General features: G+C 41.2%; 1 protein-coding gene across 3 annotated transcripts in view; it reads right to left on the bottom strand.

Annotated features, from left to right (window-relative positions):
* Positions 1-26836, bottom strand: part of Erich2 (glutamate rich 2) — a 34093-nt gene extending 7257 nt beyond the window's left edge. Inside the window, exons 1-10 of one of the 3 annotated variants that reach the window (XM_052181156.1) lie at positions 26374-26836; positions 26238-26283; positions 23168-23224; positions 13340-13375; positions 12086-12116; positions 11508-11556; positions 11252-11288; positions 8392-8484; positions 3793-3941; positions 751-929 (exon numbers count right to left, since the gene is read on the bottom strand). In XM_052181156.1, the coding sequence (XP_052037116.1) occupies positions 751-929; positions 3793-3941; positions 8392-8484; positions 11252-11288; positions 11508-11556; positions 12086-12116; positions 13340-13375; positions 23168-23224; positions 26238-26283; positions 26374-26836 (1140 nt within the window). Of the gene's footprint in view, positions 1-750; positions 930-3792; positions 3942-8391; positions 8485-11251; positions 11308-11507; positions 11557-12085; positions 12117-13339; positions 13376-23167; positions 23225-26237; positions 26284-26373 lie in introns of those variants that run through there. The other 2 variants (XM_052181157.1, XM_052181158.1) reach the window with 2 other exon arrangements.
* Positions 26837-27258: the final 422 nt, after the last annotated feature.

The following is a 27258-nucleotide window of genomic DNA, read 5'->3' as shown; positions in this document are numbered from 1 at the left end:
CGATTCTATTTTCATTCCTCTTTTAGCTACACTTTATTTATTTATTTGAGACAAGGTCTCAAGTAGCCCAGGATGGCCTCAAATTCCTGTTCTTCCTCCACACCCGCACCACACACACACACACACACACACACACACACACACACACACACGGCCTGGGATCATAGGTGTGTGCTACCAGGTCTACAATTTTCTGCTTCCTTTTTAATTATGATATGCATTGGTTTATCTGCACATTTTACAAATATCTACCACTTAATCTATTAACTTGTTTCTTTTAATTTGAATTTTTAACTAGCTTCTTAAGTGCTCGATTGTAATTTTTTCCAGTTTCTGATGTTAATATTTAATGAACACTTTTGCCACTGAAGCCTTTAGAACTAAGTTCTGAGGGTTAGACAGAGGGATCAGTGGCTCTGAGTGCTAGCTTCACAGTCATATGGACCAGAGTTCTGATCCCAGCACATGTGAAACAACCCATGAGTTCTTTCCACCACAGCTGGGAACCTGGCTCCGGTGTGGGTGAGATAAGATGGAGACAGAGGTAAACCCGGGGCTTGCTGGCTTCCCGCTAAGCCAAGAAAATGCAAGCCCCAGGCTTAGGGAAACATTGTGCTTCAAAACAATAGGCTAATTTTAAAATTATCAATCTATACCAATTCATTTACTCTAGCTGATAAGATTGTGTCCTGTTTGACTCTTTCCGTATCTGTGTGCCTCTGCAGTTATAACACACGTGCACAGACTTACTTCTGCCATTAGCTCCAGTGGGGCTCGAGTCTCCTTCTTAGCGGGGCCTTCGTCATCTTCATTGTTGCTGTCCTCTTCGCCGTCACCATCTGTCGAGTCTGACAAGTTCTCCTCAATGTCAAGGCAATGGTCACTATTTTTCTCTTGCTTTGCAGGGACCAAAACCTTGCCTGCTTCACCTTAAACAGAACACACATAACCAACAAACAATGGGAAGTTTAGGTATTAAATTGGACAAGGTCCTATGAGCAATCCATGAGACAGACATATTAATAAAAACAGTCAGCACACAAAAACCCTCACTCCTATCTGTGTGCACATTAGGTCATGTATCTCTATCAACAGCCCAATGAGATGGTTAGTGTGTCTTTTATTTATTTACTTAAATTTTAATTTGGGGCAGGATGTTCTTCAAGTCAGGGTTCCTTTAAAATTTTTTTAAATTTAATCTTATGTGCATTGGTGTTTTGTCTGCATCCATATCTCTGTGAGGATGTTGGATCCCCTCGAACTGTAGTTAGACAGTTGTGAGATGCTATGTGGGTGCCAGGAGTTGAACCTGGGTCCTCTGTTAGGAACCAGTGCTCCTCATGGCTGAGCATCTATCTCTTTAGCTGGTAGTGCTTCTATTCTCATCTACTGATGAAGAAACTGGGGGCATAGAAATGAAACAAGCCCATATTCAATTTCATAAGGCAACCCCATTGGCCTGGGGGTAAGTTTGGCTGGAGTTAATACCCGTAAGGACAGTCTATATTATTCTTTCCTAAAATACGTTAGGGTAATTTACGAATATTGTTTCTTCTAATGTGGGCCTTTGGGAAACACTGTGAGCCTGTGTCTTTGGCTTTGTGTAGTCTTTCATACTTTCAGACTGAACTCATTAGAAGCAGCCCCGTCTCAGAAGATTCTGAGTATCTATAAAGTCCCTTCTTCGATAGGATCATGGCCATGAAGTACTATAAACGAGATATAAACACTTATATGGAAAAGAAAAAGACATTCAGCGGAGAGCACCAGAGACGACAGACTGGGAAAACACAGACAAGAAATAAAGAAAGAAAGAAGAAGATGAAAGCGATTCTAAACCAAATGCCCATCCTAAAGGCAGACAGTGGATCTTAAGGGTCCCATCTACCTGCTTTCGTCTCGTCCACAGTCTCCATGTAATCACACCCTCTTGAACCTCCAAAGTGCACCCAGTCTGTGCACCACCTCACCATACTGATGTCATCAGGGGAAGGGTCATAATAGGTGATTAAGAACATCCTGTGACATCACAAGGATGGCCTCATTCAATGTAGACACTCAGCATTGTGAAGAAGTTTCCTATCTCTGGCTCCAAAGTACTCTCTCCTAGGTGCTGTTAATGTCACTGTAGCCCAATTACAGCCTCAAATTATCTTTCCTGGTGGTGTTTTATATTGCTGTTTGAAATTTTTACTTTTAAAGTGATTGATAACAATTGCATGTATTCAGCTGAGTGGTGGTAGCACATGCTTTTGAACCCAGCACTCGAGAGGCAGAGGCAGGGAGATTTCTGAGTTCAAGGTTAGCCTGATTCCAGGACATCCAGAGCTCCACAGAAAAACCCTGTCTTGGAAAAAATTTTGTATGTATTCGTGGAGTACCATGTAATGTTTTAATGCATGCATAAATTTTATAATATTTAAAGAAGGTTAAATATACCTCAGCAAGTGTACCACTTCATGGTGAAAACACACTCCATCAGTCTAATTTTTTTTTTCTTTTGGTTTTTTGGATTTGGTTTTTTCCAGACAGGGTTTCTCTGTATAGCCCTGGCTGTCCTGGAACCCACTCTGTAGATCAGGCTGGCCTCAAACTCAGAAATCCACCTGTCTCTGCCTCCCGGAGCAGTCTAATTTTTTGAAACAGGGTATGTTCCTCGTCTCTAGTCATCCTACTGTTTAATAAAACATCAGACTTGTAACTCCTGTCTCTAACCTGCACTGACCAGTTTTCTTCAGCAGTCTTCTCTCCCTTTTCTCTGCCCAGCCTTTGGTTACCTCTCTCCAGTCTTAACATTTGGTCAAGAGCCCTATGGTATGGTCTTTCTCTGCCTTGTTTCATGTAATGTAAAGATCTCCAGTTCCATCCATGTTGTAAATGACAGGATTTCATTTATCTTTAACATCCTAACAGTATTCCTTTAAAAAAAAAAATCTATTCTTCAACACTTACTTTGTTAGAACTGGCCAACTATCTGTCTAGAAGATGAACTTCTTAAGAGAAAGGTCAGTGTCTGGTCTGACAACTGGATCCAGTTCTTAAACTAGTACCTAGCATGCTAGCTTGTTACGTTTTCATAGTGTTTTAATCCATTCTGTGTTGCAGGATTTTCCTTGTCCACGTAGATTAGTACAGAGGAGGCCTGTGATTGGATGGGGAAAATGGAGGCGGAGCTAAGAGTTACAGAGGCCGGGGAGTCTGAAAGGACAGCTCATGTGTACCCTTGTGGTATTTTCCACCCACAAGTAGCTATGATCTCACAAGGTTAGAAATATTGGGATAAAGCTTTTATCATTATCAATTGGCTCTGAAATTATTGTATTGGCATCTTGTAAGTTGTGATTTTTACTGATTTATAAATCTGATTGATTAATTAAGCTTTAAGAGTCTTGATTCTACCAGGTAATTAGGTGTTGAGATAACTGATTGTGGGGTGTGTGGGGTGTTGTGTACAAGCGAGAGGAACTGGGGGGACACTGGAGAGAAGGCACAGTAGGGGCTGGCAGGAATGTGGGAGTGTGGTCCAAACCAGAGTTTGCAGGTGGATTTTTATCCTGCAACAATTCTAGGATTTAATACCCTGTAATGTTTATCTTATATAGTATATAATAGCCACAGATGCCCTTTCTGGTTGTATATCAAATAATTCAGTATATGAGTTTGAACATGTACTGCTTCTTTTGACTTACCTTAGATCGACAGCATTGTCAACTCATGTCCAAAGGTCATGGACAGCAGGCTAAAACAGAAGCCATAATTACTCAGTTCACTAAGATAAATGCTATTCGTTACCTGCACTTTCTTTTAGGAAGGAAGATGACCACAGCTCAGACGGCCGGTTTGTTAAGACATCTTTATTTTCAGTACTCCTTGAGGAAGGTCTGGTTTCGCTATTTTTAAAAGAGACTTTATCTTCAATCTTCTTTGAAGAGGCTTCTTTTCTAACCGTTAAAGCAGACAGTGAAACATCTCAGTCACAGTGATCATGTTTTATAAAGGTTCACAAAACACACACATGCATACTATATCTCAAAGAAAATCAGAATATAATATACCAAACAAACAGACTTAAATAGTATGTTGGCTCTTTGGAAAAGCATAATTTTTATTATTCAAGAAAAAGCATTTCTGCTTGGTTATTTATTGTTGTGTAACAATTCATAGAATCTCTTTAGAGTTCAAACACATGGCACATAAGAGAATCATTTAGGAAAATATTTATGGTTTGTCATGATGTGGTGACAGAAAACAATAAATTGGCCTCAAATGTCTTTTGAAGTTTGTAAATAGATGCCTGCTCTTGCCAAGTGCTATATTTGTAGAAAGGTTCCAACACCAATATTAACCCTACAGTCATAAAGCAGCTTAGCTTTCACATTAGAAACTTCATCCCAATAAACAGCACATGGAGAAAAGGTGTCCTAGGGACAGCACTCCATCCACAGAGAAACCCAGCTATGGTTGTGAAAATGTTCCCAAGTCCTTGGCAGAGTGTTAAGGACCTTTCAGTGTCAGTCAGATGTGTGTCACATACCTTCAGTCTCAGCACTTGGGAGGCAGAGGCAGGTGAATTCGAGGCTAGCCTGGTCTACAGTGTGAGTTCCAGGACAGGAAGGGCTACACAGAGAAACCCTGTCTTAAATAAACAACAACAAAACCAATATTTTATCATGTCTCTTTTGAAAAATAAATTCAGCTTCTAGTTTCATGGAAAGATACAACATGATAATATTATGGTGGTTTTGCCCTTTCAAGAAGACTCAAGTCTAAACAATCAGTATCTTCAGCTATCTTGGGTTCTGCTTTTTTCTTTCTTTTTACATTCCTTTCTTTTGAATGTGTTAGGCATGTGGTCATGTGTCATGTCATATATGTGGAAGTCAGAAGATAGCTGTAGGAGCTGGTTCTCTCCACCAGGTAAGTCTTGGAGATCAAACTCAAGAGATCAGACTGGGTAGCAAGCTTTTTGCCTTCTCCTTTTTGCTAGCCCTTGGGTTTAACTTTACAAAACCAGTCTACTATTCGTCCATGGATATGTGATCATTTGAATAATAGCTCCCATAGACTCAAAGGTTTGAATTTTGGTTCCTGGTTAGTGGAACTGTTTAAGAAGGATTAGAAGGCATGGTTTATTAGAGTAGGTATGGCCTTATTGGGAGAGCTGTGACATTGGAGGTGGCTTTGAGGTTTCAAAAGCCTATACTAAACTCAGTCTTGCTCTCTCTCTGCCTGAAACGTGTAGATCAGATGTGAGTTCTCAGCTCCAGAGCCATGTGCCCTTCCTGCTGCCATTCTCTCCACCATGATGGCCATAGACTCACTCTCTGTAATTGTAAGCCAGCCCCTCAGTTAAATGCTTCTTTCCTACGTTGCCTTTGTCATGGTATCTCTTCACAGCAATTGCAAACCTATCGAAGACAAGATGGATATGTAAAGAAAATACATGGTGCATATACACAATGAGATGTTATACCCCATCAAGCTGGATGTGATGTGTGCAGCTTTAATCCCAGCACTCAGGAGGCAGAGGAAGGTGATTCTTTGAGTTGGTGGTTAGCCTGGTCTATATAGTGAGTTCCTGGGCCACACAGGAAACTCTGTCTCAAAGCCAAAAGAAAAAAAAAATGTTGAGCCCCATTCAAGAAAAGTGAAATCACAACATTTTCAGAAATGGATGCATTGAAAATCATTGTGTGAAGAGAAATAAGCCCAAGATAGTACATATTTTCTCAGATGTGGTGGTCTGAATATGCTTGACCCATGGGAAATGGTACTGTTAGGAGATGTGGCCTTGGTGGAGTAGGCGTGGCCTTGGTAGAGGAAGTGTGTCATTGTTAGGGAAAGGGCTTTGAGGTCCCTAATCAGAATAAAGCCTCCTCCTGGTCGCTCCTTAATCAAGACACAGTGTTCAACATAACCCTGTGGCCATTAGTCACATAAGGCCATGTCCCAGGCCCCTGGTGTTCTGACTGGACTCCATCTCCACAGACACCTGGCTACAGCCAGGTAGCCCAGCCCACTATAAAAGGGGCTGCGTGACCCCTCCTTTCTCTTGCCCCTCTTTCTTGCCCTTCTCTCTTGTCCTCTTTTCTTATCTCTTGCCCCCTGCTTCCCCCCTCTCTCTATTCTCTTTCCAAGTGGCCATGGCTGGCTCTACTCTCTTCTTTCCCTCTTTACTTTTCTATCTCTTTTCTTTCCTCCTCCTTTTCTATAATAAAGCTTTAAAAGCATGGGCTGTCTCTTCTTATCAAAACCCGCTGTGTTGGAGCAATGGAATAGGCCTCTCAGCATCTCCAGCCGCCAGACCGGATCAAGGACTCCACCACCCCTCCCCTAGCCGGGTCACCTCTCCGCAGGTAAGCAGGCCCGTGTCAGAACGGCCCTGGCAATACAGAACTCTTGGTTCCTTCATTGCCATGTCTGCCTTCATACTGCTGTGCTTACCATCATGACAATAACAGGCTGAACCTCTGAACCTGTAAGCCAGCCCCAAGTAAACACTGTCCTTTATAAGAGTTGCCTTGGTCATGGTGTTTCTTCACAGAAATAAAACCCTAACTAAGACAGATACAGAGCCCAAGTTTAAAATTGTATGTACATATGCAGGGGTGTGTGTGTGTGTGTGTGTGTGTGTGTGTTTATGCATATGTTTATAGATTATGAAACTAGAAGGGGAAAGAAAACATCTCAAGAGTAGTAGGAAACAGGATAATAGAATACATGGAAAAGAAAAGGGGAAAGGGAGATTGACTGGGGAAAGGGACAAAACAAGCTGCAAGGGTGAGAGCTGGCAGTGGGGGAGGGGATGGGTGACAGGTGGCAGTGGAGAGGGGACTCACAGAACAAAGTATAACATGCGTGTGAAGATGCCATGAGGAAACCTCATACTTTGTATAAAAATGACTGCAGGAACCAACCAACAAACCCCATTCTCTACAAATAAAGAAGGCTCAGGAAGATGATTTATGTTCTGACCCTTTGGTCTTCTAATTGTGTCTGAGAAACTTGACATTGAGAGTTGGAGTCCTTGATTGCTTGGGATGGCAGGACTATTGTTGGACTGCCATAGAATCGCTTGCCAAAACTTACATATGGTCATATCAACTCTAGGAAAAGGGGTTTTATGCCTTTTTCTTCACTAAATGACAGTATTCTGTTGACTTTTAGATGTCATTATTATAAGACATTGTTTTATGTACCACATTGCTATTGCTGGCATAAATGAAGTCAATAGGAGAAGTCATATATATCTTATGCATATATGAAGTCATATATGCATAAGACTCTGAACTAGGATGTCTGCAGATCCTCTGACTTATATGCCTGAAAATACTCTGATTAACCTTAAACACATGGAGGCAGGAGACAAGCTCACTGTCGTGTGGCTGTGAAATGCTAGCTACTGTTGCAAGCTGCAACCATGAATGCTCACGACCAAAACTGACCTGAGGACGGACCCAGTGAGCTAACAGTAAAACACAAGGCCCTTTTCTCCTCACTTCCTGTAGAGTCAACAATGTAGACACTTAAAGAATCACACGCCATAAATTCAATCTTTTTTCCAACTAAAGACTACTGACTTTAGTAGGATGTGGTGGTTCATGCCTTTGATCCTGGGAGGCAGAAACAGATGGATTTCTCTGAGTCAGAGGCCAGCCTGGTTTACAGAGTGAGTTCCTGGACAACCAAAGATACCTAGTGAGACCCTGTCTCTAGCTCCTAAAAACAAAACAAAACAAAACAAAACAAAACAAAACAAAACAAAACCAAAAAACAAAAAATCCCACTGACTTCCTTCTGAGATGGTGATGTTCACAGTAATAAGGAATGTATGTAAGAAAACAGTTAAGAAACTGATTGCTTTCACAACAGTGAGGATGGAGGGAAGATTGCAAATTTTTCTGTATGTACCAACATCTTAGATATAGAAGGTATTTATTCAATCAAGTAGTTTTGAAAGCTACAAAGTTACTCAGATTAGATGGTCTGGCAAAATGTAGCTATGCTAGAGAGTAAATATCCTAAAATTTAGCATTTTCCTTAGTTTTAAAGGACTATATCCAGCATATTTAGAAAATGTGCCCCAATTGCTATTAGAGTTAGTAGTATTTTCAGAAAATTTACAATCTAAATTTCATCTTAAATGATTTTTTTTTAAGATTTATTTATTTCATGTATGAGAGTACACTCTCATTGTCTTCAAACACACCAGAAGAGGGCATCAGATCCCATTACAGATAGATGTGAGCCACCATGTGGTTGCTGGGAATTGAACTCTGGACCTCTGGACAAGCAGTCAGTGCTCTTAGCCATTGAGCCATCTCTGTAGCCCCTAAATGATTTATATCAATCAACTATATAGGTCAAAAATCAAAACTGTTTAAATCTTACTTTGCTGAGAATGTATTAGCTGCACCCGGGATCTGTGCTGGAGAAGTATAGAGCTTGTTTGATAATCTTGGTCTGCGTCCAAAGGAGGATTTGCTTGAAAGTGAAGTAGAAATGAGAACGCAGCTTAGCATTCATTTTAGAAAAGGTTGGATAGCGTCCACACCACTGCATAAAAAACCCAGGAGACAGTTTCCTCAACTTTGGTCAAAGAACTGTGGATTTGCTTCAGCCACTTCCCCTATAGCTGAGACAGGAGTGAAGACTCAGAACAAGGAGGAGGAGGAGGAGGAGGAGGAGGGAGAGAGAGGGGGGGAGAGGGAGGGAGGGGAGGGAGCACTGGTGCTCTCTAACCTAGCACAGGTAGGGCCTTTACCTAACCAAGCTGGACCATCCCGTGGTGGAGCCAACAGTGATGGGCTTGCATGGAAGCTCCGCTGAGAAATTCTCTGACTTTGAATGAGTTCATTCTCTGAGTTATGGTCCCTATAGTTTTCCATTTTTACTGTGACAAGACCTGTCTCCAAAACCTAACCTCACTTACTTTAAACTTTCAATAAGTACCCTTGGGACGGTCACACTGCACATCGGGAGGCTCACTGGCTGCATTTACCAGCCTTGCTCTTGTCCCTGCATGCGCACAGGGAAACCTGACCACAGTTTTTCTTTCTTTCTTTTCTTTTCTTTCTTTCTTTCTTTCTTTCTTTCTTTCTTTCTTTCTTTCTTTCTTTCTTTCTTTCTTTCTTTCTTTCTTTTCTTTTCTTTTCTTTTCTTTTCTTTTTTTCTTTCTTTCTTTCTTTTTTTTTTTTTTTTTTTGAGACAGGATGTCTCTGTGTAGCCCTGGCTGTCCTGGAACTAGCTCAGGCTGCCTTGAATTCAGAGATTTGCCTATCTCTGTCTCCCAAGTGCTGGAACTAAAGGTGTGTGCCACCAATGCCTGGCTACAAGTTTTTTTTTTTTTAAGTATTACATTTATATAATGTATAAACTTTGCAGCAAAAGTGAAGATGAGGAGGGGGGACCTCTAGAATGTACCAGAGACCTGGGAGGTGAGAGACTTTCAAGACTCAAAGGGAGGAACCTTAGGCAAAATGCCCAACAGTGGGAAGAGGGAACTTGTAGAGTACACATCCAGTAGAAAGACAGACCATCAAGGAAGGGATGGGGTTGCCACTCCACAGTCAAAAACTCTGACCCAGAATTGTTTCTGTCTAAAAGAACTGAAGGGATAAAAATGGTGAAGAGACTAAGGGAAAGGAGGTTCAGTAACCAACCCAAATTGGGATCCATCTCAAGGGAAGGCTCCAAGGCCTGACACTGTTACTGGTGCTATGGTGTACTTACAGACAGGAGCCTAGCATGGCTGCCCTACAAGAAGTCCAACAAGCAGCTGACAGAGACAGACACAGATACTTACAACCAACCAATGGACTGAAGCTGGGGGTTCCCTGTGGTTGAATTAGGGAAAGGCTAGAAGACTCTGAGGAGCAACCCCATAGGAAGACCAGCAGTCTCAACTAACCTGGAACCCCTGAGATCTCTCAGACACTGAGTCACTAACCAGGCAGCATACACTAGCTGATATGAGGTCCCCAACACATACAGCAGAGGACTGCCTGGTCTGGCCTCAGTGAGAGAAGAGGAGAGACTTGAGGCCCCAGGGAGTCGGGAGGCCTGGCAGGGTGGGGTGGGGTAGGGTGGTTGGGGACATCCTCTTGGAGATGGGGAAGGAGGAATGGAATGAGGAACTGTTGAAGAGTGGACCAAGAGGGGGGGATAATGACTGGACTGTAAAAAAAGATTAAAAATAATTTTAAAAAAAAGTAAAGATGAACATTTTTAGCTATTACAGTATGGGAATTAATATATATGCTTCATAGAGTTGAATTTTTCTCAGCCAATAGTATTCAAAATGATCCAGGACTTCAGGCATGATAGACAATGTATCTGGAGCTGCCAAGAGCTACGATCGTACACACACACACACACACACACACACACACACACGAATTACTGGAAGCTGGTTCTCTCCTTTGACTGTGTGAGGGAACTGAACTGAGGTGGTCAAGCCTGGCACAGGCGCCTTTCCTTTCTTCATTTGATATGTACATGAGCTTTGCCTGCACATGTTTATGCACAATATGTGTGCAATGCCCCAAAAGACCAGAAGAGAGCATTGCATTCCCTAAGACTGGAGTTAGAGATGGCTGTGAACCACCACGTATCAAACCCGGGTCCTTGGGAAGAGGTTCTTCACTGCTGAGCCATCTCTCCAGCCCTGGGAATTTGTTCTAAGGTCAATGTTAAAACTGTAATTTTTCATACAATAATTATCATATTTCCTCCCGAAAGGTAGAAGATGATTGTATTATAAAGGACTTTAATCAAGCATTGGAACTGATGCTATCAGTGTAGCTAATACCTCATTATTGGCAATTCAATTGATCTACACTGTGATTTTCAAGTACCAGCCTCTTCAACTATTCAAGGTGACTTTTTTTTCTTCATGTAGGACTATGATGCATGTTTTAATGAGCTGAGAATACTAATTTTATAGTAGGTATTCACTTACAGAGATGTTCTAAAGAAGGAAGCAGTATCAAAGGGAAACGGGAAAGAGTAGAGGAAATTTAACAAATAAAAGACAGAGTAGCCAGAAAACACTATGTTTAAGCACTAGAGGTGGAAGTGAGCATCATGTATATTTCACTTCTTTACAGTTTAATTTTCATTTTAGACACCCCTCAATTCAAGTAACAACTGTAACCCATCCACGCACAGTTGCCTTTGCAGGTTTAATTAGGTGATAACTGGTTTGTGTTATCAACTTCTAATTACTTAAAGGCCAAAGAAATGTTCTTACTGTGACTTTTCTTTATTGCTGCCATTCATCAATTTTTCTGAAAGAGGAAAGAACATATTTAGTATTTTTTTTTCCTACAGTGCTGTTCCTAACATAAAATTTTAATTGAGAAGTAGTTAAGGGTTTTTTTTTTTGAAATTTAGATAACAGGATTTAACTGCTGAGCTATACAACGGCATCCAACCATTCCAGTATTCTTAATTAATATTCAGAACAAGATCATGGTCAAATACATTCTAAGTAATAAGTCATTTACCCTTCGGATCATACAATAGCAATCTGCCATTCTGTCTGCTTTTTGGTGCCTAAAATAGAAGCAGGAATAAAAACTAGAATTATCATTATTATTTAGTTTGAAGTATTTGGAAAAAATATATTGATGAGCCTTTATGTAAATATTTATATTGTATAATATAAACTAAACCAATTATTTCTAAACCTTATAAATGGATGGTAAAGCTAGTCCAAAGCATTCTAAAAACAAAAACAAAGCAACAAGAACAAAACCTCCGGCAATACACATTTTTCTTACTTTTTAAAATTTTTTTGAGACAAGGCATATTTATGCATTCATGACTGGCCTTGATCTTACTATGTAGCCATGGATGAGCCTGAACTTCTAAACTTTTTCTTTCCCCTCCCAAATGTCAGAACTGAGGGGGAGAAATGGCTTGGCCATTACCAGGGTAGGCTCAAAAGCCAAAACGAACAAGGACAAGGATAACAGGCGTGTGCGCCCATGCCAATTTGTGCAGGCTGGGGGTTGACGTCAGGGCTTCCTGTGCGCATGCTAGGCAGTCACTGAAGCTCTGCCCCCAGCTCCGAACCCTTTACCTTTACAACATCAGTCTTGTCCAGGTAGTTGCTGAAAAACAAACAAGATATTTTTACTTTCACAAATGTCTAAACACTTGAATAAATGTAAATGCAAATGAAACGGGAAACACAGAAGTATGAGCAGGCCGTCAAGCATGGGCTAGGAAGTGACGTTATGAAACCTAGAGCAGTGGTTCCCAACCCCAACCTGGGGGTCGTGACCCCTTTGGAGGGAGACAAACAGTCCTTTCACAGGATTGCATATGACCACCAGAAAGTACAGATACTTAGATTATGATTCTTAACAATAACAAAATTACAGTTGTGAAGTAGCAACAAAAATAATTTTATGGTTGGGGTCACCACCACATGAGGAACTGTATTAAAGGTTTTCAGCATTAGGAAGGTCCAGAACTGACACTCCAGAGAATAAGCTTCTTCTTATCTCACCTTGAGGTCCATCTAAGCAGAACTGCAGGAACGATTCTGCTGGGGCAGTGGTAATGTGTTGAACAATCCACTAGTTCTGTTATCTCTTTAGTTCATTATCTTGGATTCTAGGTCTAGACTGAACTACAGTCAACGGCAGGCCCCAGGTCACCCTTCCCACTGAGTGACTCTAGAAATCAGGACTTCTTTTGGGCTCACAGTCACATGTCTCTCTGCAGCTTCAACAAGCTAAATATGATAAATAAATCTCTGCCACTGTCCAGTTTGCTGGTGCCATCATAGAGAACTGTGAGAGGAAATATGAGCCAGAGGAAGGTAGAAGGCTTTTGCATTTAGGATATGGAATTTTAGTAAAGTATTGTTTAAATATATAAATATACAAATTGATCCTTTATTTTATCCAATGATACATTTTAATTTTTATCTTCACATGCATTTACTAATACTTAGAAGTTTGATGTTTTCTCCAAGTTTTTTGTTGCTTTCTAGGCTATCCAGTTATAGGATTGATTTTCCTTATAAAGGAGCTCTTTATATATCTGGATAAGTCATTTAGTTGTATCATTTTTATTTATAGAAACAGTCACACTTAATTCTAGCATACATCAACAACTCACTTGCCCCTCTACTTGGCTCCACACCCCAAGGCAGATTTTTTGTTTATTTCTGAGAGTCTCACTTTGTAGCTCTGTCTGACCTAGAACTTATGACTCAGAGCAAACTGGGTTTGAACTCACAAAGATCCACCTGCCTTCCAAGGGCTGGGATTACCATCATGCCTGGGTCTCAAACCAGACTTTTAAAATGGTTATTACTACATACCTGGGAATTTCAGGAATACAAAACTCAGGGACAAGACTGTGAACGACAAAGGAAAGAGGCATTAGTTAGTACTGCTCCCTTTTCAAATGTCTCTTGATTGCATGGGCAAGGGACTGAGGGAGAGAGAGGGGGGAATCCCCAAGACTCAGAAGCAGAGAGAACAGATTTCAGAGCTGCTAGAGAGAAATCATCCAGTAGTGTAAAGGGAAAGCAGCCCTGTGGGAGGCTGCCCAGAAGGTAACAGGGCAGCAAAGACAAAATAAAGATTTAAAGGTGTTAAGCCAGGTATACTGGAGGGGAGTGTGTGCTAGCCACGGGGAGGTTTGGAAGTGTCCAGCCATTGAGCTAGTCAAGGCATATCAAAATTAGCTGGTGTGTGTGAGTATGTGTGTGTGTGTGTGTGTGTGTGTGTGTGTGTTTATGTGTTGTGTCTGTCTTTTTCTTTTTAACTTATTTATTATTTATTTTATTTATTACATGTATTAATATTTTAATATATGTATTAATATTTACTTATTATAAGTACACTGTAGCTATCTTCAGACACTCCAGAAGAGGGAGTCAGATCTCTTTACTGATGGTTGTGAGCCACCATGTGGTTGCTGGGATTTGAACTCAGAACCTTTGGAAGAACAGTCAGTGCTCTTGAGTCTAGAGCTCTAAGGTCAGTGCAGAGGAAACATGTGTGCCCCACTGGGAGCCTAACGCAGATTAACTATTCACCGCTACAGACTGTCCCAACGTGGTAGGCAAGAACTCACTATTAAACATGATTTAGAGATTCTAGGATGGAATACCACACGCCATGAAGTTAGAGTAGGAGTTGGGGAGAATTGGCTTCTAACAGGCTACAGATTCCCCCTAAACCACAAGGGCGGCTCCTTTTGTGGTTAGGAACTATACAAAGAGCTTGAGCTTAGAGGTGCTGGGAGGCCCTGCTGTGCAGAGAGACAGAATGGCTGCTCAGAGGAAGGCAGAGGGGCAGACAATAGAAGCCGCCTGCCTCCACAGACAGATAAACAAAGGTGTCAGATATAAGAGAGACTGAATGAAAAATATGCTTTAAAGAAAAATCGCAAAGGTCTATGCCAGGGCAAATACTTGGATTCTTTTGAACATGGTCTACAAGGAATTATGGGATTGTTCAGCCCTGTATGACAAAAACAGAGCCTGGAATAGGCTTATATGGTAAGTAGAAGGAAATTTAATTAAAGTTCAATACATAGATGAATAAATAGTTGAGGCTTCTGATCTTAAATTATAGGTCAAAGAGCAAGGGATAGGTGGAAAAAACTTAGATAGATAAAAAAAAACTTTTGTAAATTCAAGTACATAAAGAGAGGGGGACATGTACCCACAGAGATATTAATCGCCATAGAAAGGAGGATTTAAAGTATACATAGATGGATAAATAATCGAGGCTTTATTTTATCTTCAATTGTAGGTGAAAAAAGTAGGGGATAGTAGGCCTAACACAGCTCAGACAATAGAAACTTAGACTTCAATCTATTAAAAATGAATCGTATAAGAAAAAATAAAACAAGCAAACAGGAGATAGTAGAGGAGCACTAAACAGATAAAATATTTATTGTTTTAATTGCTTTGAGCTGTTTTAATTGCCAAATTTACAAGTTTGGTGCTATTTATGATATTAAAAATCCTCTGGGAGAGAGGTCAAGCTATTAATTTAACTCATTCTATACCTTTATTGATTTCTGGCTACTGGACCAAGAACATGCTATTTTAGGAGAGAGGCCCTGTATTTGTGTTGACAGGAAAGGAGAAGGCTTTGGATCCTTCTATGGATCAGATGTGACTGGGGAAGACCCCATGAAGATCTTGGCTATAGAAAAGAAAAATCTGAGAAAATCAAATAGGATAGGTAACTTGATCTGCTGATTTCCTTGCCATGAGAACATCTCCAATAACTGACTTAGACATAAAAATGTCTCTAGCTAAAACTTTAGCTAAATTTGGATGATAAATTTTGTTGTTATGGAATCTTTAAGAATCTTCATGTTCTTCATATGACATGAATAAAGGTTTATTACAATTGGTTCTTGATCAGATTAACTCATAAAAGGATAGTTGTCTTTCACCTGCTCAAAGAAGGAACAAAATTCATCCTTTACTTATCTGCACACCTTACAAAATCCATACAAATATCTTAATAGTATTAAAACCTTGGTTGTAAGATTCACATGTTACAGAATGTAAGCTTTGGCAAGACACATTCTCCGGGATGCTGAAATGACCTGCTCTTCCTGATACTGTCCAGAGACTGCTTCCAGAACAGCTTCAGGAATTGTTGCTGATTCCTGATGGTCTTGCTTCATCCAACCTTTCAGAAGAATCCAGTCGGAATGTCAATCAAGTCCTGAGCCTTCTAAACATACGAAGACTAAGTAACAACTGCTAAAGCTAGCTTTCTTAATTCTAACAAAATTTCCTAATTTTCTTTATTGGTTATTTTATTTATTTACATTTCAAATGTTATCCCTCTTCTTGGTTTCTCCTCCACAACCCCCCCATCCTATGCTCCTTCACCCTTGCCTCTATGAGGGTGCTCCCCACCCACCCAATCCTGCCTCACCACCCTAGCATTCTCCTACACTGGGGTATCAAGCCTCGCAGGACCAAGCGCCTCCTCTGATGCCACATCAGGCCATCCTCGGCTACACACGCAGCAGGATGTATTCTCTGCTTGGTTGATATTCTTCTTCCTATGGGGTTGCAAATCCCTCCAGCTCTTTCAATCCTTCCCCTAACTCCTCCATTGGGGTCCCTGTGCTCAGTCTGATGGTTGGCTGCAAGCATCTGCATCTGTATTGGTCAGACTGGCAGAGCCTCTCAGGAGACAGCTATATCAGGCTCCTGCCAGCATGTACTTCTTGGAATCGGCAACTGTATCTGGGTTTGGTGTCTGCCACCCCTTTAAAGAATTTATCTTCCCTATTCAGCAGGAAGAAGTTGTGGAGAGTTGTCATCCTAATCCCTTGGGTTTGGGTATCTGGCTATGGTTATTTTATAAATTATGTTAGGCTGTCATTTTAAGGAATATTTTAGAAATGTTCATAATTTTGAACAGGAAGAAATAGATGGGATAGATTACTAAACTTATTCTTAAACAAAGCATTGTATAGCCAAAATTTTACATTGGTAGAAATCTTTAAAACTGATGAAAATTGAAGTTATATTGATATAGAATTTGTAGGTTGATACAGATTTAAAGTTTTCGTTGGTATAAATTTCTTATATTGATACAAAAATTGAAATTAATATTGTTACTTTTAGATAGGCATTGTCCCTATACATCTCATTTAAGAATACAAGGATTAAACATAGTCCTTCTAATAACTGCTACTACAAATTGCTTAGGATGATTAAGTAATACAAGTTAAGGGCCAGATAGTAATCTCATGGTTATATTAGATTCTAATCTAATTATATTGAGGTACTTTCTACAATATTCAAATAGAGCTAAGAATGGTCAAGGTTTAACAATTCCACTATATTTTATATAAATAGTCTTTCAAAACATCAGAAATCCTTTCTATATTCTTTAATATTCATTATTGAGGATCATTTGACTAGAGACATGTCTGCTCCTTACAGTTCACTCTTCTTGGTTCAAAGAAGAAACTGTTCATCAAATCCTCCATATAGAGTTGCTCCAGTTATGACAAGGACAAAAACTGCCCTACTCATCTACAGACAAAAAATACTGTCCAGGAAAGAACACGCAATGAGGCGTAGTCAACAGTTTGCTTAGCAGTTAGGCTCTGGCAAAGAGAGTGAAGTAGGCCTTCACAGTTTTTGCTTCTAGGTCTGTCAGATGGTTCTGATCCAGAAGGCTGAAGACAGAAGCTCTGATGTTTTGAGTAACAGGGGACTGTCCAGGCTGTCTGTCAATTGTCTGTCTACAATCTGTTTAAGTTTTAGAAGCTATGGTGTTGTGCTTCCTACATATTCAGGTTAGAATGAAGACAGGTCAAATGAACATCTCCTTGGCTGTCCTGATTTTTCTTTCCCCACTGAAATGGGAAGAGAATGGTATATCTGATGGTACAGTCCAAGTAGGGTCAACTCCAAGCCAGAGCTCAGATCTCAGACCCAGACTGTCCTCAGTCCAGGTTTTACCATTTGCCATTCTAACACTGAATTCCTTAGGAGTCAGCAGTACTCAGGAGCCTGGGCTTTTGGTAAGAGACTGAATTCAAAGCTGGTTCTTGCACTACTTGGGTGAGTTTGGAAGTGACTTAGTTTCTTTAAGCTTCAAATCTTCCACCTGAAGAATGGTGATTATCAATGAGGTTGACTTCTCTTGATAACTAAATATTAAGTGAAATAAACTATATGAAGGGTTTAGCACAGAGTCTGGCACACAGGAAGGACACTGTTATAAAACAAACAAAAAACCCAAAAAACATTCACACACATACCCAAAGCAAACAACAAACATACAAACACACACATGGGGCTGGAGAGATGGCTTAAGAGAGGTTAAGAGCACTGACTGTTCTGCCAGAGGTCCTGAGTTCAATTCCCAGCAACCACATGGTGGCTCATAACCCTTGGTGTCCTCTTCTGGCCTGTAGGCATACATGTAGGCAAAATGCTGTATACATAATAAATAAATCTTAAAACACAAGCAAACAAAAATATCCTTGTTTGGGGAAGCAAAAATACAAGCTGTGATTGAGACAAGCAGACTAGCTGGGCGGTGGTGGCGCACGCCTTTAATCCCAGCATTCAGGAGTCAGAGGCAGGCGGATCTCTAAGATTGAGGCCAGCCTGGTCTACAGAGTGAGTTCCAGGGCAGCCAGGTCTATAAAGAGAAACCCTGTCTCAAAAAAACAAAACAAAACAACAACAAAAAGATGAAGACTAGGTTTGAATATTTTTAATTAACTTACAAAGCCACCTCAGCCCTTGAGTACTAATACTTGCTAACAAAGATCACTGGCCCCCGGAGAATGATGTAATGCTGAACATGGAAGCCCTACCCAGTACCCACTGGATTTTGGAATAAGGGTTGACCCTATTCATGTCTGTCAACAATCCCTTTGGCAGTGGGAATAATTATGACTGTCTCCAATTCATATGTAACATTCAACATCTATTTAAAACAAAAATTTGGGATGTGTCTGTAGTTCAGGAGGAAAGTGTACCCAGTAGTGAGTATGTACGAGGTGCTCAGTTTCATCCTCAACACCTGAAAACCTTCAGTGAACACTGACCATGCCTCACACAAATCTATGATAAGCTGCAGAGACACAAGGATGAGGATTTCCTGCTTTTGAGAAGCTCAGTATCTCAAGGAAGAAACAGGTTCTCCCCTCCTATCCAGGTTTCAGAGCGCTATACCCAATGCTTCTGTGTGATTTTTCTATACTGTACAAATTGAGATAATAGTGATACCAGATCAAGCAATCAGTTGAGCACATGGCAAGAGGTGCTATGCAAGAAGAGCAGTGGAGGCACAAGTGGAAAGACCAGGGAGGAGGAAAAGCATTAGTGAGCTGTGCTAAAACCACGCTCTGGTGCCACAATCCAGACAGGGCACCCATTCTCTTTGTTTCCTGCATTTCTTCCGTAACTGTATTTTCTATAAGAATCTATAAACAATGTACTATATATAGTCTGTCCCCAGATTTTTGGGCAGATCTAGCTGCCCAACTACAAAGGTCATGGTACCATTCCCAAGCAGACCTACTGTGCTAGTTTTATGTCAACTGGACATGAGCTAGAATCATCTAAGAGGAGGGAACCTCAAGTGACAAAATGCCTTCATAAGATCTGGCTGTAGCGAAGCATGTTGGGTATTTTCTTAATTAGCGATTGATGGGGAGGGCCAGCCCATTGTGGTGGTGCCAGCCTTGGGCTGGTAGTCCTTGGTAGTATAAGAAAGCAAGCTGAGCAAGCCATGAGTTGCAAGCCAGTAAGCAAGCAGCACCCTTCCATGGGCTCTGCATCAGCTCCTGACTCCAGGTTCCTGCCCTATTTGAGTTCCAGCCCTGACTAACCTTGGGGATGGATTGTGATATGTAAGTGTAATAAACCCTTTTCCTCCCCAAATTGCTTTGGTCATTGTCTTAGTTAGGGTTGACAGCTGTGAACAGATACCATGACCAAGATAACTCTTATAAGGACAACATTTAATTGGGGCAGGCTTACTGGTTCAGAGGTTTGGTCCATTATCATTAAGGCAGGAACATGGCAGCATCCAGGCAGGCATGGTACAGGAGTAACTAAGAGTTCTACATCTTCATCTGAAGACTACAAGCAGAATACTGGCTTCTAGGCAGCAAGGATGAGTGTTTTAAAGCCCATACCACACCACACCTACTTCAACAGGGCCACACCTACTCTAACAGGGCCACACCTTCTAATAGTGCCATCACAGTCAAGGGTGTTTCATCACAGCAATACTGACTCTAACTGGGACACCCACTGTGAATTCATAAGCTAACAGTGACAGGCCTAGTCATGTGTCTGTGACCCAAGCTTAGCTTCTCACAATCTTTCCCAGAGGCTTTCCAAGTAGGACTGTCATAAATTTAGGATCATGTGAGTCTAGAACTCCAGGATGAGAAATAAGGAGAGAAGAGAGGTTGGTGGAGGGGGAAGGAGAGAGAACAAAAGGGAGCAGAAGGGAGAGAGAGAAAAAAGGAGAGAATAAATACAAATATAAGAGACACACACATTTCTAATGCTATCTGAGTCCCTGATCCACCCAATCTCTGTCCCTACCATGGACTGGACAGTTAATTTCTTATTTTTTACCTGAGACAGGTCTGAGTTAATTGAAACCAAAAGAAACCTTGACTACTATGGTTCTTCTTCTCTCTCTCTCATTCCTGGTATCCTGTGATAAGAGCTTTGATAACAATTAGCATAGCCTCTGGGCATGTCAAGTGAGAAGTGCTAAATCTACCTGCCAACTTTGAATACCTGGAAAGAATCCCAACCACAAGCTTGTGACATAAGGTTGCATCTTCCCCCATAGAATGCCTCTGGGTTGAGCTTCACTGTGAAGGTGACATTTATCAAATTGGGGCCACAGTCAGGTGGCAATAGCAATTGTTCAGTTCAGCACTAGAGAATGTCTGCAGAGGGAGTTAGAAATGTATGTGGGAATGAAATGTTAGTGCCATTAATTACCGCATGCTAAGGAGTCAGGGCTGTAACTATTGCACAATGCAAACCAAATTCAAGGCTTTGAAAAAGACCAGAAGATTAAATCGATCTCAGAAATTTGGTAGATGGTAAATCTGAGAGAGGACAGAGGCAAGACGACCATTTGGTGATTCTCTGCCTAGATCTGTAAACAGAATTGAATTGGACTGCATCATCCATGTAGAACAAGAGAAGCCCAAGGATAGAATCATGGTTCATACATCCAAGAAGTAGATGGGAAGATATACCAATATGCACATCCCCACTATGGAGACTTGGCTAGAGAATTCAGGAATGACCACAACCACAGAGGAAGGATCTTGAGAAAAGAAATTAGTTCTTAGCCTAGTGTAGTATCAAAATACCTAAAACTTCAGGAGAGATGAGGCAGGAGGACTGCAAATTCCAGGTCAGTCTGGGCTGCATAGCCACGTTTAAGGCTAGCCTAGACAACTTTGCATCTGTCTGAAACAAAAATGGTCAGTAGTAGGTCATTTGCTTAGCATATGCAAGATCCTGTGTTCAGTCTTCATTATGAGAGAGGAAGAGAGACAGAGTGAGATAGAAATTGTTTCTTAGTTATAATGTGTATCCTATATCAGTTTAAAAGCATCATGTCATTGGGTACGGACTAGACTGGATCCCAGCACCACCAAACAAAGAAATCAGCTCCTTTGCATGGTTAGGTATGGTGGTTTATGCCAACAATCATAGTAAGCTGAAGCAGGACTATCTTGGCCATGAGTGCCAGGCCACCCTGTGCTAAATACTAACACTAAAGAAGGAGGAGGAGGAGAGAGATGGGGAGGGGGAGGAGGGGAGGGAGATGGGGAGGAAGGGGAGGAAGAGGAAGAGAAGAAAGAAAGACAAAATAAAAAAATGGAGGTCTAGAGGTCTTCTCTATGAGCTCATCATAGTTTCATTCACTTATTCTTTGTCTTCTTGCTGAATGGAGTTCTGTGAGAGAAGGGACTTCGTGTATTTGCCTATTTCTAGGGCCTAGTGTACCCCATACTACATGATCTGATGCTCAGTAAGCATTGTTGAAAGAGTAGAACTGGAAAGAAACAAGAGAACACAACATATGAACTAGAGTTCAGCTGTTCAACATGGCAGCCACTAGCCATGGGGAGGACTTGAGTCTGTGAACTGTGGTTAACTCAAACTGACAGTAAACATCCCATTTAGAAGACTAGATTTAGAAGACTTAGTGCCCAAAACTGATGTAAGATTATCTCACATACACACACCCCTAGGCATATGCCACTAACCAGCAGCCAATGGGGTCACTATGTGGGCTGCAAAATCCAAACAGGCTTTTATCAAATGAGTTGCTAACATTGAAGATTCAGATTTCCAAATAGTCTTATTTAGGTTTCTCTTCTAATAATGAAAGACGTGATATTTTTCTTCATTGTATTTATGGAACTATGTTACTCTTTATTCTTTTTTCTATTCTTTATTCTATTTGTTTTTATAAGCAACCTTATGCTCTGACTGGCAGAGAACAGGATGAATTGGCAGATGGGTGTATGTTCTGCCCTGGAACTGTGGTGAAGGGTGGTGGAGCATAGCACAACCCAGGCACATTTTACTGTACAGCCTCAAATGCACATAAAAATGACTACTTATTAGTCTGCTGCTATGTACTCTAATGCTAAGTGCAGGCCCAAGACCTGGTTGCCCCAGAGATAAGAAAGTCTGCATGTAGATCCAAGTGACACCGGTTGGCCTTGTCCCAAAGTTATTTCTGATTGGTGAATGCAGATGCCTACAGACTATAGCTGGGCAGAAGAGACATAGGTGGTACTTGATGTTCCCAGCCTGGGGGTTGGGGAAGACCATGAAGAGAGGGAGCAGAAGGGAGGAAGGAAGAGGAAGACAATATGGGTCAAGAGTCAAAACACATGGCCCTGGGGGCTGGCCAACTGGAGTTAAGGGCAGCTCAGGTAAAAACACAGTAAATAATAACTTGGGGTAATTGATAAAAAATAAATTTTAATAATGTAGAGGGAGATATCTGCCCAGCTCTAGTGCTGATTAAGGCTTATTATAAATATAAAAGCCATGTATGTGTTTTGTCTGAAAACTAAACGGGTAAATGCAGGATAAAAACCACAGGTTAAAATTATAATTTTGTACAACATATTGGTGTCCAACATGAGGCAAAAACTCACTTTGAAAAAAATTTAATTTCAGATTCCCAAATAAAAAAACACATGTTGTCCCTTTAAGACTAAGGGGACTTGGTTTCTTAATAAAGTTGTTTTTCCCCAAACCATGTGGGGTTCGGAACTAGGGCTAAAATACATGCAGATTTGATATACATTTTTCTGGGATTTATGCCCCAGACAGACACAGTGCACCCTCAAACCAAACCAACACATCAAGTGACAGGCTCAAATTCCAGCCTGGGGTCTTCCCAAATGCTGCTCTACGCTGCCTTGGAGATGCAACTTAATTGCACAGCTGCTAAAAGACCTTGCTATGCAGTGGTGCTAGCAAACAAAACCCTGCTGCCCAGAAAACAAAAAGCAAGGCTGCATGCTTCCCACACTCAAAAAAAAAAAAAAAAGAGAAAAAGAAAAAGAAAAACTAAATAAATAAGTTAATTAATTAATTAATTAATTAATTAAAATGATACTCTACCTTAAGCAACTGGCTTCCTTCAACGTGGCCTCCAGGGGAATACCGGGACTTCTTGTCCTAGCATAAAACACATATATGGTGGCTTGAAAATATGCTTATACAGTAAACAAGGGAACGTAAATAAAGTTAAGCAAAAGAAGGATATTAAATTAATTTATATAAAGAGAAAGCAGGTATAAGTATATTTATCCACGGAGGTATTAATCTCCCAAGGGAGTAAAATAAAAATTAAAATGTTTTCAAGTATACATAGATAAATAAATAAATCCAGGCCTTTGATCTCAATACTTGGAAGACAGAGGCAAGGACAGATAGGTTTCTTATGAGTCTGAGGTCAAACAGTGGAGGCGCATGCCTTTAATCTCAACACTTGGGGAGACAGAGACAGGCAGATCTCTGAGTTCAAGGCCTGCCTGATCTACAGAGTGAATTCTAGGAAAAAAAAAACCTGTCACCAAAAACCATGCAAAACCATTTTATAGTCATTATATTATATTAATAAAATCTTTATATTTTAATATAAAATTAAGGTTATATTTTGTTACATTAATACCAAATTTTATATATTAATACAGGTTTAAGATTTTTGTTGATAAAAATCTTTGTATATTAATACAAAATTTAAGATTAATTTTGTTACTCTTAGATAGACATTATGCTTATAATACAAGGCTTAATCCCAATCCTTTTAATAACTACTATTATGAATTGTTTAAAATAATTAAATAATACAAATTAACAGTCACTCAATCAACCTCATAATGATATTAGATACTACCCTAAATTATCACAAAAATATACATCCTGGGATATACATAATAAATAGCTAAAAACAAACTGTCTTTACTTGTTCAAATAGGCTATAAATAGATAAATGGTCTTCAAAAATGTCAAAGATCCACAAAATATGACATTTGAAATTATTTCATTATTAAAAAGTCTTTTGACTATGAGACAAATTTGCTAACAGTAACCCCACTTCACTTCAAAAAAGATAAACATCAATAAGCTACATAAAAAGTCACTAATCAATTACTAAACTCTGCCAAGAAAGGGTAAGCTAGTCCTTCATAATTCTTGCTTCACTTAAAGTCTGTCAAATGGTCAAATGTTCTGGGCCAAAAGGCTAAAGACAGATGCTCCAACATTATAGAAAAATATTGGAGACTGTCTAAGCAATAAGATATCTCTGTCATTCCTATAATTTTTACACTTTATCTTAGCCAAAAGGTCGAGAAGCGATACCTATAATTTTTAAAAAACCGTATCTCCGCACTTCCTGCATACTCAAATAATATTTATTCCTTCTCAAATCTCTGATGGGATTAAAGACTAAATAACTATAACCTCACAACTAAACTTAAGTTGTTTAAAATTAAGAAAAAATGTTCTAGGTCTAAATTAATTTTTAAAATGATAATACAGGTTAAAATAATAATTAATATATAAAATTCTAACTCACCAAAATAAGATAAATGGTAAAAATTACTTCATCTAAATTGCCAAATATAATGGAGTGGATGTTATAAACATATATCAGACCTTATAATTTTCATAATTATTTAATTATATTCAATTCATATTTTTAAAAAAAGCCTTTTTCCTTAGGCAAAAAATTGAGGTGTGGTCTGTTGTTATGTATTGTAATGCTAAGTGTGGGTCTCCAAGACCTGGTTGCCCCAGAGACAAGAAACTCTGTAAATAAACCCGTGACACTATTTGACCTTGCTTCCAAGTTATTTCTGATTGGTGAATACAGATGTCTACAGCCTATAGCTGGGCAGAAGAGACATAGGTGGTACTTGGTGTTCCCAGCCTGGGGGTTGGGGAGACCATGAGGAGAGAGAGGAGGGAGGAGGAGGGAGATACCATGGGCCTAAGGGTCAAAATAAACATGGTCCTGAGGGCTGGCCAATTAGAATTAAGAGCAGCCCGAATAAAAACACAGAAAATATAACGGGGTTATTGATAAGAATAAATTTTGATCATAGAGAATAGATATCTGCCCAGCTCTAGTGCTAATTAAGGTTTATTATAAAGGCTGGGTATGTGCTTTGTCTAAAAAGAAAATGGTTAAAGGCAGGATAAAAGCCCCAGATTAAAATTAAGAATTTCTACAGCACATCACTTATACCCAGAAGTACTGGGTCTTTCCCAGTACTTAAATATAAACCGTGTCTTTCCTCCTTGACAGGACAGAAGCTTGCTTGAGGCAGCCTGCGTTCAAATTTCAATAGCTCTTGTAATTGTGAGTCAATTACCCTGTGATTCCTGTACAGATGAGCATATATAACAACAGAACTTAACTAGGAATAGAAGTAAACACCTTGGTTCTAATTGAACTTGGGACTGCTTGGACACCGAAGCAGAGAGCACAGCTAAGGTACACAGCTTGACTGCAGGGCAGGGGTGAGAGACTGGAATGTGGAGAGGGTGCAGTGATCCCCAGAGTTGGGATTTAGCTCTGGAAACTCAACAGAGATCATTTCTGCTGAGGTAGTTTGTTTTCTGGAGATCAAAACAAACCCCCAAATCCTAGTAACATTCAAATATTTGGATTTGGGAGCCAGTGGCTTTGGTTTTTAGGAGAATGAAACAAAGAATTTAATTTTTTTTTTCCCCAGATCTCCTTTTAAAAAGCAACGTTCTTCGGATAAGAACAAACTGCTTTGGCAAGTATGTCACCTTGCCAAAAGGTGCTGATGCCACCGTGCTACTTATCATTTAAATGCTATTGGGGTGTGGTGCAGGAGTTCAAGGAGTCAAAAGTCATAATCTTTATTTTTGGATATTCCAAGTCATCCAGATTGGATTTAAGGGCAGTTCGTAATGCGAACCTTTCTCCTGGGAGATCCAGGAGGGCCAAAGTTCACAGTGCCGAACAAGTATAGGCAGAGAGCAAGCCTGGGGATGCACATCCCGGTAAGCCAATAAGTTGTTTGCAAAAGTTAAAGAACAACGGGCGGAGCTGGAAGCCCTAAGATGGACGTGACGGTTTTCACTTTGGCGGTAGGGTGAGATACCCCCCCTACACAGGCAGACTTTCCCTCCTCGCAGTCGAGCATCCTACCTTCTCGGGCGGTGCTTCGACAGCCGTGGGGTTCCAGAGGCCCAACCTGGAGTGGTAGATAAATGTTCAGGATTAGGTGCTGTCGGAGGTGCGGGGTGGGACCCGCCACTCCCGGGGGTGCGAGGAAAATACTCACAGTCAGCACGGCGCTGCTTACCCTCTGGCCGCCCTGCTAAGGAGTTTCCACGAAGCGCAGACCAGGAAGGCCAGCTCCGCTCCGCACTTGCGGTGGGTTCCGAGCCGCGAGCCTGGGACGCCGCGTCGCCATGGAGACAGGACGGGCTGCCGCAGGTGCCCCGGGAACCACGGGAGCTGCTCAGCGACTGGACCGCCCGGCGCAGCGGCGGGGCGAGCGGGGCGGAGCGCGGCGGGCCCGGGGCGGGGCGTAGAGCGCGGGGCGGGGGCGGGGCGGGAGCGGTTCCAGCGGCTGGAACCACGCGAAGGGCGGAGCGGGCGGCGCGGGTGGCCCAGCGTCCCGAGGAACTGGGGGTCACGCTGCGGGGCAGGTTGGGGCCGCACACCCTGGGGCAGGCTTGACCACGTACCCTGCTTACTTTGAGAAAGGCCGGAGACAGGGAGACTGGAAGGTCGGTGTCCATACCTGATCCTGACTCTAGGTGGCGGAGGGAAAGGGGCGAGGTGGCCTCATTGGGGGTTACAACTTGTGGAAGAAAAGATGCCTTGAGTTGGGAGGGCTGGGTGCCTCTGGATATGAATGAACAAAAATCCCCTGCACCTGAGATCGCCCGAGAAGATTATGGGTTTCCTGGGGATCTCGACATCAGTTCTCCCAGGGATCCGGTTCAGGTGTTTAGAACCAGACTCGCCTTTCCCACCCAGCCCGGGCCAAGTCTGGGTTTCCTATTGCGCCCGGGCTGCTACTGAAGCACCTCAGCCAGTTGGAGGTCTTATGCTTCACTGCTTCGGTCACAAAAGAGGGTGGGAGGACACCCTGTTAGAAAATTTCAATGGTCTCTCAAGCTTATCTTCAAGGGGGAAAATGGGTAACCTCTCTCCTTGG

The sequence above is a fragment of the Apodemus sylvaticus genome, chromosome 5, assembly GCF_947179515.1.
Source record: "Apodemus sylvaticus chromosome 5, mApoSyl1.1, whole genome shotgun sequence".
In the NCBI taxonomy this organism is placed as follows: Eukaryota; Metazoa; Chordata; class Mammalia; order Rodentia; family Muridae; genus Apodemus; species Apodemus sylvaticus.
This window is presented reverse-complemented; position numbering and strand designations above follow the sequence as displayed.